Below are 13,294 nucleotides of genomic sequence, written 5' to 3'. Positions count from 1 at the left end.
GGCGGATGACCATGTTCCGGTGGCGGACTCGCCTCTCGGAGGAAACGAGAGGCGAGTGGACCAGGTCCCTCATAGGACCCGATCGGCTGGACAGGTGGGTGGACCGGACTCACGGTGAGATGACTTATCGTCTCACCCAAGTGATGTCCGGCCACGGCTGCTTTAACGAGTACTTACACCGTATTCGTAAAGCAGCCGCGTTTTAGAAGATCTGTGGAGTACATTCGTTATGTTTTTGATTTGGTACCCTAGATTAGTTAATTCGTCAGAGATAAAATCTTTATCAGTAGAAGGGTGAAGATTGCANGATAAAATCTTTATCAGTAGAAGGGTGAAGGTTGCGGATGACAATTCTGAACGGTTTGTTTTCTTTTGACTGGTAGGAATGGAAGGAGATGTTTTCACTTTTGAAAAATTTAATGACTGATCTGTATGAATCAGGGCTAAATGTTTGTAATTTAACACCTTTGGTAGAGCTTTTACAGGAAAAACTAGATGCGTCGGTGAGTTCTTTCGTTTTGAGGCAAAAAGAATTGTAATTTATTTGTGTTTGGATGAATATAGGTGGAGGTAGACTTGTTTTGTTAGTGATATTTTCTACATTTTGTTCATTAGACCTGTCCATGGGAACGTTTTCAGTCGCAGGAGAGATTGGTGTGTATCTGTTTTGAGAGATGAATATACTCGTATCAGATTTTTTTGGTTGGGGTGAGACGTTATTAGGCGATCTGATGCGTTTATTTTTATCGACTGTTTGCCAGTCATTTTCGCTATCCGAGAATTCAAAGAGTGATTTATCGGTAGACTGGGAAAATCTTGATTTAGATAAGACTAACGGTGAAATAGTTTTTTTTTTTATAGTATTCATAGTTGAATTATTTGTTTAAGTTGTTGGGATAATTATAGTAGATAAGATGTTCGAGTAATTGACCTCGAACCGCCGGCGGCCGTACCGACAGCGGCGGCCGTTTGTTTTGTAGTAAGTTGTGAAACTGGTTTATTTTAGTGAGCGGTGTGTTGTGATAGGAAATAATTGCATAATACCTGATTTCTGTAGTGTAGACTCGTCTGTACGCTATCGATAGCTATAAATGCGGTTCGCTCGGAAGTAACAAACGTGTTGCTCAGTTGGGAGTCGAACACGAACTGAAAGAAATATTTTACGATAATTTTGTAGTACATAAATAAAATATAATAAGGTTAAGGTACTAAAATAAATAACACGTTCTTTTTTAATAGTAAAATATACATTCAAGTAATCATTAGTATTTTATAAATATAAAATTTTACATTATTTTTAGAAAAAAAAACAAATTATATNTTTTACATTATTTTTAGAAAAAAACAAATTATAATATTTTATGAACTTCGTTTGTCATAGGGATGTATTCAAACATTATATCGTATACAATCAAACAATATGCTGTAGAGTTGGTCGGAAAATTTTCATCGGATTCAAAATCTAATCTAATATCAACTGTCGAATTTTTTAATTTTTCGTTTTGCCTTGAGATTTTATCTAAACTCATATTAATTCTGGTACTAATAAGTTGCAATTATGATGTACTTATATAAAGTATAATGTATATTATCATTCAGGGAACATAATGTAGAGGATATTATTTCAAACATGATAAAGTCATTGAGGGCGTGTGAATTGTTTATATCGGATAGGTAAAGTGCACACTCGTGTTCCTTAAATATATATATAGTATCAAAAAATTGCTTGTCAGTAACCGAATAGTAATTAATATACACACGAATTTCAGAAAAATATTTCAAGTAAAGGAGGTAGTCAGGTGATTATGGAAAACAATATTTAGAAAACTAGAAAAGTTATTAACTTAGGTAACATTGACGGTTAGCTCAAATACACACCCAAAGAAAAACCTCAATCACTTTTGATAGAGAAATTTTATCAAGGGTTTATGATAATGTTTTATTAATACGAACAAAATAACTATTCTATAAATAATTATTGTTCAAGACAAGAAAAAAAATTATCATATTAATAAATATATCATAGATTCAATAGTAATGATATTGTATTTATCAAATTGAACAATGAATTTATTATATAGATCGAGGTTTTTCTCTGGGTGCAGAAATGTGACGTCACTATCATAATATGAAATAACAGTGGACTGCTCTGTTTGTGTCCACAATAATGATCGTTCATTTAAGATTATTAATATTTTTATTTATAACTTATATTCATAAGAATAACATGATTGTTTTTCTTTAAGAAATTCATAAACTATACTTGTCAGCTCTTTTTAATCTTATCTTAATAATAAAACACAATGTGTAAAATCCTAAACGTCTTATAAAATATCAAAGTGAATTGTATATTATTTGAATGTATTAATTTATATATTTGATGATATTTTATATATTAATTTCTATATTTTATGATTACTTGTCAATAAAATATTTAGCTATATATATATATAGCTTATATATATAAAAACAAACTAAAGGGATTTTCTCCTACCGATTATCACCTTCATACGTGTAAAAAAAAAATCAATTTTGCTATATAAGTGGAGAAACAGCATATATACGTTTAATAATTCGTTTTCATGTGTTCTGCTAGTTTCTTTATGTTCATCAGTCTTATTTTTTAATACAGAAGATCGAAAATCATTAATAACGTAAGTAATATATAGTTACTTTTTTCAAAGTAAAATAACTTTGACAATAATATTTTTTTAATTTTCAGTAAAATTATTTCAGTATATTCCTTGAGTTACATTTCAAATTGGGGAGAAATAATTCAAAAATCGAGTTAAAGTATGCTATATTTTACATATTTATATTATTTTTTTTCTGAAGCAATGTTTGTAAAATTAATTTTTAATCTTTAGGAATATATTTTCACTGTGTTCATTTGCAAATATTGAAAATAAATTTTTCATCGAGGTTTAAATTGCTCTTTTTGTTAAAGAATAAAAATCACAGTAAGTTATTAAAATTTTTGTTACTAAACTCTACTATTCAGTTCGAAGTGTACATATTTCTTTTTATTAATTTTAGTCGTAAAAATTTTATACAATGCATCTTCCATTAAGCCTAAATGATGTCGAAGACATCGTAAAGTACTTGAAAGCGCAAAATGTTTGCCAATTTAATATATTGGCAGACATTTTGTACGAATCCAGAAATTTTACGGTGTCTGAGAAAGGCATTAAATATGAAGATGCATTAAAAACTCCCGTGACGCTTGATATGATTAGAAGTGACTGTCAAATTTATAAATCTGAAATCCGTTCAGGCGTATACAATTTATTGTTTGGGGAAAAAAATTATTTGAAGTTCAATTTTTTTTCTATATTATCACATAATGTAAATAATGAAATTATGTACTCCATATGCACAACTGACGATTGCATACGTGATATGGCGTATGATCAAGATAGCTTTACAATAAAATATATTAAAGATCAAATATGTATTAATCAGAATAGCATGTACTATTTAATTTTCAATTTTCCATCGCAATTCAAATGTCATTATTGTGATGATCAATTATTTAAATGGTTCATTTAAAAAAGATTATGTATATAGTATTTCTTTTTTTTAATTTTTGAAAATGTTGAAATAATTATTGATTAATAAATGTAATTTTTTTTTTATAACTTTGTAATAAAATATTGATGAATACCTAAATGTTTTTTTTCTTTACTTTATTAAAATTTAATTTTTTTTCTGATTACTCTAATAATAATTAATCATATGGTATTAAATGATGAAAAGAAAAAGTTAATATTATGTTTTAGTAGATGACTTATAAAGGTATAACTTTCAGAATAGTATTTATACTATTATTTGTGTAGTTTTTAGAAAATGATAATATAAAATAACTGTTTTCATACATATAATACAAATAATATTATATTTATGTATATATGTATATTAAGGTAGCTATGGACAGCTTGAAAAATAAATTGAACCAACAAGCTGAAGTTAAAGGTTATTTAAAACTCAGCGATCTCAAAGAAAAAGAAAAATATGAAGTAATAGCTATGAAAAATGTTAATACAAGAAATGGTACGGTGGTGGTTGCCCAACTCATAGACAACAACCATGTGTTTATACCAAGAATAAAATTAACAGATGAAGAAATTAACGAATACAATAATAATAATAAAAAAATATTCTTAAAATATAATGGCAAAATCGGAAATGCTTACATATTTGATTTTCAATAAATTAAATATTACTCTATATTTTACTCATGTTTTTATTTAAATTTTTATGATTAGTATATTATATAAAGAATTTTTACACGGTCTTAAATAAATAATAATAATATTGACTGTTGAATAATTTAATTATTTAAATAAAAAATAATCATTCTATAAACAATTTTATTGTGTGTTTATATATATATATATATAATTATTACACATCTGTAGTTAAAGACTAACTATTCAAAATGTATTGATTCTAAGAGAATCAATCTAAAAAGAGAAATTACATTTAACGTAATTAAAATTTCAATTTTCAATCTATACTATAGTATAGTATATTTCAAACTATACAAACAAACTTTATTAATTTTTTAAATAATTTATCACTTACGGTATTATATTGAAAGATATAGCATTTTTTTCATATGAAATAATACCTAACACAATATTGAAATGTTACTATTCAATTAAAAAAAAAAAAAATTTTAAATGAATATTACACATTGAACTGAATAGTTGTATAGTAATGTATGGTTTGTGAAATATATATATATATTTTGTTAAATAAGAACTTATTTACTAATCTTAGTTGTCAATATGTCGAGTTCATATGAATATGTTTGCGGTTGCGGTCGATCGTTTATCGATAATGACGGATTAAGATTGCATTATAAATTGAACCTGGATCATCGACAAACGGTTATTGCTACTGTTGGTTGTCTACAAAAACGACTCTTGTCGACACGTACAATGAATGGTAAGGTGACCAAACGTAATTGTATGCATACAGTAGGTTCGGGTTTTATGCCGATAGAAACAGCTCTCGGAGGACGTGTAAAACATTTTTTTTTTAAAAACAAAACGGAAATTGACAAAATTGGAAATTTTATTCATTACATCGGTGCTGATTTGTTTAATGTATTGAAAGATTCGAGCGAAGGTGGTTTAATAAAATTTAACGTTCTTCNCGAAGTTGGTTTAATAAAATTTAACGTTGTTTTGCACACAACTTATTTACATCAAGTTATGGGTGAACTGAGGGACGTCTCATTTAAAACACGCAACAAAACCATCGATTCAGGCACTGATTACACCGGTGTTTTGAATAAAATCAATAAAAAACTTGCCCAGAAACAAGAAACAATAGAAACCAGACGGACTACTTTTGAGGGTGACAAAATTTTCACCGTTGCGTGGTAGTTCGTTCATTGATCTTCCATCGTGTATTAAACACAAACACGCTATTATAAATGTTCAAAATAAAACCGACAATCAATGTTTTAAATGGGCGATTCTATCGAGATATAATACAAAAAAAAAAAACAAAGATCAGTGGAATGCGGGTTATCTCGATTTAGAAAAAAATTCAAATATTAATTTCATCGGTATTGATTATCCTACTCCAATTAAACAAATAAATAAGTTTGAACGTAACAACCCGTTTTTGTTCATCAACGTGTTTGCATTGAACGATAAAAATAATGTTTATTNTTTGCATTGGACGATAAAAATAATGTTTATCCATTGCGTATTACCAAATTACGTTCGAACACCGAACACATCGATGTACTTTACATCACAGAGGGTGGTAATAGCCATTATTGCTACATACAAAATTTCTCTAGATTAGTCTCCAAACAACGAAGTGCCGGTCATTATCATGAAATCTATTGTAAGCGCTGCCTCAGCGTGTTTACGGACCGAACGCTATCGTCCCGTCCGAGTGGACAAGCGGGTCTGGATGAACATTTGAAAATGTGTGGTAAGTTTAAGGAAGCGCGAGCTGTCCTACCCCCAGTCGATTCGGACCAGTCAATATTGCGCTTCAAAAATACGAGACGGGAGGAACCGGTACCGTTAATAGTTTACGCCGACTTGGAAAGCTTACTTCACCGTGCAGACAAACGAATATTGAAAAACTGTGTTGTTATCCAAAACCACGAGACAATGAGCAGTTGCTTTTTCGTTGTACACGATTCCGATATATTACCGGATAATATGTGTGCTGATTTGCCGAACTATCCGGTCTTGTATCGTGGACCGGATGCAGCAAAAAAATTCGTCATGTCATTGGTAACTATAGCTAAACGAGTATCTGATATTATGAAAATTAACATTGAAATGGTGCGGTTGACGGTGGAGGAACAAAACCGTTTCGATAATGCTAAAAATTGTGAATCGTGTTCGATAATGTTTTCCGATAAGGTCTATAAAGTCAAAGACCACAACCATTGGACGGCAAAATTCCGTGTCGCTTTATGCAACAACTGCAATTTAAAACGACGTACTCCGGCTTTCATGCCGGTTATCTTACACGGTCTTTCCAACTACGACGCACACATGATTATACAAGACACAATTATACAAGACACAATTATACATACGACAAAGAAGATATAAANTTATACAAGAAATGACATACGACAAAGAAGATATAAGTGTAATAGCTCAGTCCGAAGAAAAATATATTTCATTCAGTAAAACTATTAGTGAATACTTTCAAATAAGATTTATAGATTCGTACCGGTTCCTACAAGCTAGTCTGTCTAAAGTAACATCAACATTGTCGCGTTCGGATTTCGTGCACACGTTGAACGTGTTTCATTCGTTGAACTTTNAACGTGTTTCAATCGTTGGACTTGGTGACAAGGAAATCGGTTTTTCCATATGAGTACGTGGACTGTTGGGAACGGCTTAATGAAAAACAGCTTCCACCACGCAGTGAGTTTTACAGTTTGATAACATGGTCTACGGTGTCCGAGGATGATTATGAGCATGCAAAAAATATGTGGCGACATTTTGGATGCAAGACGCTTGGCGAATACAGTGACAAGTATTTACTTGTCGACGTTATGGTATACAGAAAAAAATTATATATATATATATATATATAATTATTATTATTATTATTACAGGTTCTAGCTGATGTATTTGAAAATTTCCGTAAGGAAAGCTTGAAAAATTATAAACTAGACCCTGCACACTACTTTTCATCTCCGGCCCTTTCGTTTGACACCATGTTAAAGTACACAAACGCACACATTCAGTTGTTATCGGATCCAGATATGCTGTTAATGTTTGAACTGGGTATACGTGGGGGTCTAACACAAGTAAGCATAATTATTGAATAAAAAAATTAATAAAATTTATCAAACTAAAAGCAATTACTAAATATAGGTTAATCAGCGATATGCACGTGCGAACCACCCGGGCTTAGTCGATTACAAACCCAATGAAGCACACAAGTATCTTCAATATTTAGACGCTACTAATTTATATGGCACGGGTAAGAATTGTACTTATATATTTTTATACACGTATACAATAATATTTGTTTATTTTTACAGCAATGATGGAACCCATTCCGTTTGGCTATTTTGAGTGGTCGACTGTTACATTGGAAGAGATACTCAACACACCCGACGACGGTGAATACGGTTATCTTGCAGAGGTCGATGTAGATTATCCTCGAGAACTACACGATTTACCTTTTTTTCCTGTTAACGAAAAACCGCCATTAACGTCTTCTAAATGTAGTAAACTGATGACTACACTAGATCCCAAACGTGGTTACATTGTACATTACCGAGCTCTAAAACAAGCTGTAAAACATGGTGTGGTAGTTACCAAATTGCATAAATGTATCAGATTTATGCAATCTCGTTGGTTGGCTCCTTACATTCAGCTTAATACGGATTTGCGCAAAAAAGCGATCACCACGTTTGGACAAAACTTACCCAAAACGATGATCAACTCAAACTACGGTAAGAATATATATATATATATATACAAATATTTTTTTAAATTATTTTTGACTTTATAGGAAAAACTTTGGAGAATGTTAGAAAACACCAAAATATCAAACTCGTATGTAACCCGGAGAAATTGTCAAAGTTGGCTGCAAAACCGTCGTATAGCCACAGCACCATATTCAATGAAGATTTAGTTGCTGTTCACATGTACAAGGAAAGGATTAATTTTTATAAACCAATTTTTATCGGGCAGGCAATATTGGATATCAGTAAAACTATAATGTACAAATTCCATTATGAAGTTATGTTACCGTTATATGGACCGGAAAGGCTCATGTTATGTTACATGGACACCGATTCTTTTATCTACCTAATTTTGACTAATAGTTTTCACGATGATTTGAAAAATTACCTGCTCGAATATTTCGATACATCCAATTATCCAACCGACCACCCGTGTTACACCGATAAACGTAAAAAACAACCGGGTACGTTTACTGACGAATGCAAGGGCATGCACATGCGAGAAATCATCGCATTATTGCCCAAAGTCTATGCATATTTGACAACCCTGCAAAACTACAGTGATCAAGTGTTTACGAGAGACGTCGATGAAGTGAAACGATTGAAAGGTGTGGGTCAAGGTGTAGTCAAACACGAAATCAAGATGGTTGATTATTTAAATTGTTTGCGGGACAGGCTCAAACAAATACGAAAGAAAATGTCGTTAATACGTTCTAAACATCACCGCGTTTCAACGGTAGAAATTGATAAGCTCGCATTGTCCAACAACTATGACAAGCGTGCGATGGTCGGTGACGAACGTGAATACAAAGATGTGTACACAAAAGCGTGGGGACATTATTCCCTACAAAACTCGAATGTCAACGAATAATATTTATTTATATATCAATGTATGATAACGCATAATAGAGTAGTCATATAAATAATATGTATTTAAATTTTATTGAATTAAATGTATGCAAATGTTTAATAAAATAAATTATAAAAATGTTCTACAATTATTGATTTGGTTATGTATTATATACTTACATATATATATATACACACACACAAACTGACAGAATAAACAAACAGCATATAATTAGTTAAATTTATTTTATTGAACAAAGTAATACATCAAGTATATGTAAAAAATAATTATAATAATAATAAAAGTATTATGAACTATCAGTTAACCACTGTTTCAAACACATTACTTTGTATAAACTACACACTTTGTGGTTGTTCATATGTCTGATACAACGTGGTTGGAATTCTTCACATAATTTTCGTAGTGGTGGGCACTCTTCTTCGATTTCGTAAACATTTTGCCCGGGTAAATAATTTTGCAATATTTGTTTTTTCTGCACGCCTTTCACGTAGATACTTTCACACCGTAGCAGTGCCATTATTCTTGGCAACTCGGAATATTCGACGTCACCGATATTTGCGTCCAAACCTTGATGATATTTTTTTACCCAGTAGTTGATCTTCGTATCGTAGCGAACGNACCTTGATGATATTTTTTTACCCAGTAGTTGATCTTCGTATCGTCTTCGGCGGCGAACGATTTTGACATTTTGAATGTCCAGTGAGCGAGAGACATTGAGTTCAAATCTATAGCGGACATTTCGTTGATCACAAACGAACGATTGGTCGCCACCACCCCTTGTATATCGACAATCATTGTCGTGAGAAATCTGTTATCGGTATCCATGAGTTGTGTTCCGGTCCAAAACCCAACCATTTAACGTAACACTTATTTCCGCGTGTACGCAACACTCGTTCTACAAGATACGTCTCCGGATACTGTGTGCGAGTCAACTCTTCGGTGTAAAACGTACCCTGAATGGGATTTCCCTGGTAATCTTCCAAATAATATGTTGGCGGCAATGTACGTTTGACCTTGATTACAGTGAAAAGTTCACTGCTCCAGTTGGACAAATAGCCCTTGTCAAACACGGATTTCGTTTTGCTAATTCTCACTTTGTCGCCTACTCGAAATTTAATCGGTAAATTATCGGGTAGAAATTTTATTCAATGGTTCGATTATAGGTGCTAGTTTTTGTTGAACGCTAGTCATCGTCTCGGATTCATTACGACGCAACTCTGTGTATTTTCTTCTAATATTCTCTCGGTCTTGATCCAATAACTTCATCGTGGATTCTTTTTTCTTTTTCTCATTATTATCGTTATCNGTGGATTCTTTTTTCTTTTTCTCATTATTATTGTTATCATTATTATTATTATTATTTTCAGCATTCATATTGTTACATACGTATCAAACTTATACCTGTATCGACCACTGTCACGTGCGAAATCCGTACATATTACTGCGAAGCCATATTTATCATTTTCCCAACAATGTCTGCAAAATTCTTTGAATTCATTAAATTTCATATCACAACACACGTATTCATCGTACGCGTGTCGCAAATTGACTTCGTCTTGTCGAAACAACACCACCACATTTGCATTATCTCGCAACATTTGTTTTTGTATGCGAGACAGGGTCTGTGAGAAGAAAAAAACATCAACCCTTTTATGTCGACCGCGTGCAAAATGATCGCACATTAANGACCGCGTGCAAAATAATCGCACATTACATTCTGTTTTTCCATGACCACATCGTCAAAAATAAACACCGAATTGGGTAGAACCAAATCCACGTGTGGTACATCATCGCCATTTTCAAATGTGAACAACTGAATTCCTTCGATTCCTTTCAATACTTGAATTAAAAATTGATATTTGTATTGACCCAAAGACTTGGAATATATATATACGTTTTCAAATCTCAAACCATTCGAATCGCACAAAAGTGTAAAAATTAAATTGGTTTTTCCACAATTTGACGGTCCGCATATGATAGCTCGTATAGTGTTTGGCAATAACTTTCCATGTTTATATTGTTGATGTAGTTGTTGCAAATCTGCTTGATCGTCAAAATTGACAACGGCTAGCGTTTCGTTCTGTTTTTCAAAACGCATCGCAAATCATTTATTTATTTTTCTATTATAATTATTATTAATTATATTAATATTTAAACAGTAACATATCTTTTGTGCTATTAAAAATGTTATGGTTTATTAAATTTTGTAATCTTTTGTTTTCCTTTTATACTTTTTTCACTATCACCAGAGAGCTCTTTTATTTGTTTATTTTATATTTTTTTTTTTTACTATAAATATAATAGAAATTTGTATTTTCACATTAAAAGTGAAAATGAAAGAGCAACGGTCGCAACGACGTCGTGGTGTACGACGGAAACGAGGTTCCGGTATTGTAAACTCAGTAATTAACAGTCTTCCGTTCGAAGCTCACGTGCCAGGATATCAGTTCGCGGGCCCCGGAACTAAATTACAAAAACGTTTGATTCGTGGTGACCGTGGTATCAATCCATTGGATGCAGCATGTCGTGAACACGATATAGCATACGCCAAGAGTAATTCTCTTAAGGACCGTCATCACGCCTATAAAATTTTAGAACACCAAGCGTGGGAACGAGTACGTGCCAAGANTTTTAGAACACCAAGCGTGGGAACGAGTGCGTGCCAAGGACGCGAATTTATCAGAACGTGCAGTGGCTTGGGGTGTGACAAATGCGATGAAGTTGAAACGCAAACTTGGTATGGGATTCAAAATAAAAAAAATAAATAAAAAAGTTGTGCCAAATTTACAAATTACAGCACAAAAAGCACTGCTTGCAGCCAAACGCAATATCAAGATGAGTCCCATGCACATACCTCGCATAATAAATATCCCGAAAAGCGGAGGAGTGTTACCATTAATTCCTATATTTGCCGGGCTGTCGGCACTAGGAGCATTGGCCGGTGGTGCCNATTCCTATTTTTGCCGGGCTGTCGGCACTAGGAGCATTGGTCGGTGGTGCTGCAAATGTTGTAAAGGTTGCCAATGAGTTCAACCGTAGGGGTGTTAAAGTAGGAAATGGAATGTATATTCGACCATACGGTACCGGATACAAGATTGATAAAAGAAAGCAAACAAGCAAAAAAATAGAATCAAAAAAACGAACAAAAAGTGTAAATACAAAACAAAAAAACTAATATCTCAGCTACCCAATCGTGCGTTATTTGACGATGAAATAAAAAATTTCGCACGTCACGTGCTCGATTCTCATGTATTTCGCGGTGTATTTTGTCGTGATACACTGCCACGTACACCACCTCGTATAAACGAGATGGGCGTAATCAATTTGGATTTATCGAGCAATCGTGGCACTCATTGGGTGGCTTACAGTAAACGTGGTAATCACGTAAAGTACTTTGATAGTTTTGGCAATTTACCTCCTCCATTGGAAGTAATACGGTATTTTAAAAGATGTACTATCACGTATAACTACAGAAGCTATCAGACATTTGACCAGATCAATTGCGGACACTTGTGTTTAAAATTTCTCATGAAAAATGTCGTCAAGCGTAAAAGCATCGTCGCTGACAGTTAGCGGTAAAGGATCAATAATCGAATGTAATTTTAATCCACACATCGATGTTTCCGATAATTGTGAAATCGGACTGTTAAGCTTACACACTTGGAACACGATGCCAAACATTGATGAAAGTAATAATGTAATTGTTTTTTCTAAGCCCGGTCATGAACCCATACTTACGGTAACACTGCCCGTCGGAACGTACGAAGTGGAAGATTTAAATAATTATATTGCCGAACGGTACAAAAAAATTTCATTTCAATACACAATTATTGAAAAAAATGAAGATATAAGAGTGACTTCGTCGTTTAAACTCGTAGTGAACCACGTGACAATGCATTGTGAAATATCGTGTGGACATCCAATTGATTTCACTCGACCATGATCTTTTTATCGTTTATTGGGTTTCAATCCTCGACATTTGGACACTAATAGTATAAACATATCGGATTATCCAGTATCCATAACAAGTATTACATCTATTCGCGTAGACTGTAATGTTATTGTAGGTTCATTCCACAATGGATCACAATCACATACGTTACATGAATTTTCTCCCAACGTGGCACCAGGCTACCGCATTATAGAGATACCCAGACAATTTGTTTACTACCCGTTAAATACAAACGTGTTGGATACAGTACGGATCGCTTTACGAAATCAAGAAGGATGTCCAATAAATCTCAAAAACGAAGAATTATCAGTACGGTTGCACATTAAACATAAATAACAACAGAGAAGAGAAAATTTTCCATTCAATTTCCATCCACATTCGTTCACGAATGGTTTTTCGTTACATGTGTACAAGTGAATTTCACGATTAACCATTTGTTTGTCAATAACACACAATTACACTTCATATGACGTTGCCGCTGAAAAANAACACACAATTACAT

The 13,294-nt window shown here is 32.8% G+C and overlaps 1 protein-coding gene and 1 long non-coding RNA gene across 4 annotated transcripts; both read left to right on the top strand.

Annotated features, from left to right (window-relative positions):
• The first annotated feature begins 1,677 nt into the window (after positions 1-1,677).
• Positions 1,678-5,054, top strand: LOC126899187 (uncharacterized). 3 transcript variants are annotated; one of them, XR_007702510.1, is made up of 4 exons: positions 1,678-2,654; positions 2,723-2,793; positions 2,868-2,960; positions 4,783-5,054. It is a non-coding gene; the product is annotated as an uncharacterized LOC126899187 (long non-coding RNA). The 3 variants fall into 3 exon arrangements; XR_007702508.1 differs by lacking the exon at positions 4,783-5,054 and adding an exon at positions 3,921-4,282; XR_007702509.1 differs by lacking the exon at positions 4,783-5,054 and adding an exon at positions 3,037-3,594.
• Positions 5,055-7,719: 2,665 nt separating this feature from the next.
• Positions 7,720-8,925, top strand: LOC126899154 (uncharacterized). The gene is made up of 2 exons (XM_050673750.1): positions 7,720-7,957; positions 8,017-8,925. The coding sequence occupies exons 1-2, from the start codon at positions 7,738-7,740 to the stop codon at positions 8,838-8,840; spliced, it is 1,044 nt and encodes a 347-aa protein (XP_050529707.1). The 5' UTR covers positions 7,720-7,737; the 3' UTR covers positions 8,841-8,925.
• The last annotated feature ends 4,369 nt before the right edge of the window (positions 8,926-13,294 follow it).

The sequence above is a fragment of the Daktulosphaira vitifoliae genome, unplaced genomic scaffold (genome assembly GCF_025091365.1).
Source record: "Daktulosphaira vitifoliae isolate Bord-2020 unplaced genomic scaffold, ASM2509136v1 Scaffold_2, whole genome shotgun sequence".
In the NCBI taxonomy this organism is placed as follows: domain Eukaryota; kingdom Metazoa; phylum Arthropoda; class Insecta; order Hemiptera; family Phylloxeridae; genus Daktulosphaira; species Daktulosphaira vitifoliae.
Note: the sequence above shows the minus strand (reverse complement) of the source record. Positions and strands in the feature narration are given on the sequence as shown.

Coding starts and splice junctions, on each gene's coding strand:
- LOC126899154 (XM_050673750.1), top strand. CDS start 7,738: ATGACTACACTAGATCCCAAACGTGGTTACATTGTACATTACCGAGCT. Junction 7,958..8,016: donor GATGATCAACTCAAACTACG/GTAAGAATATAT, acceptor TTGACTTTATAG/GAAAAACTTTGGAGAATGTT.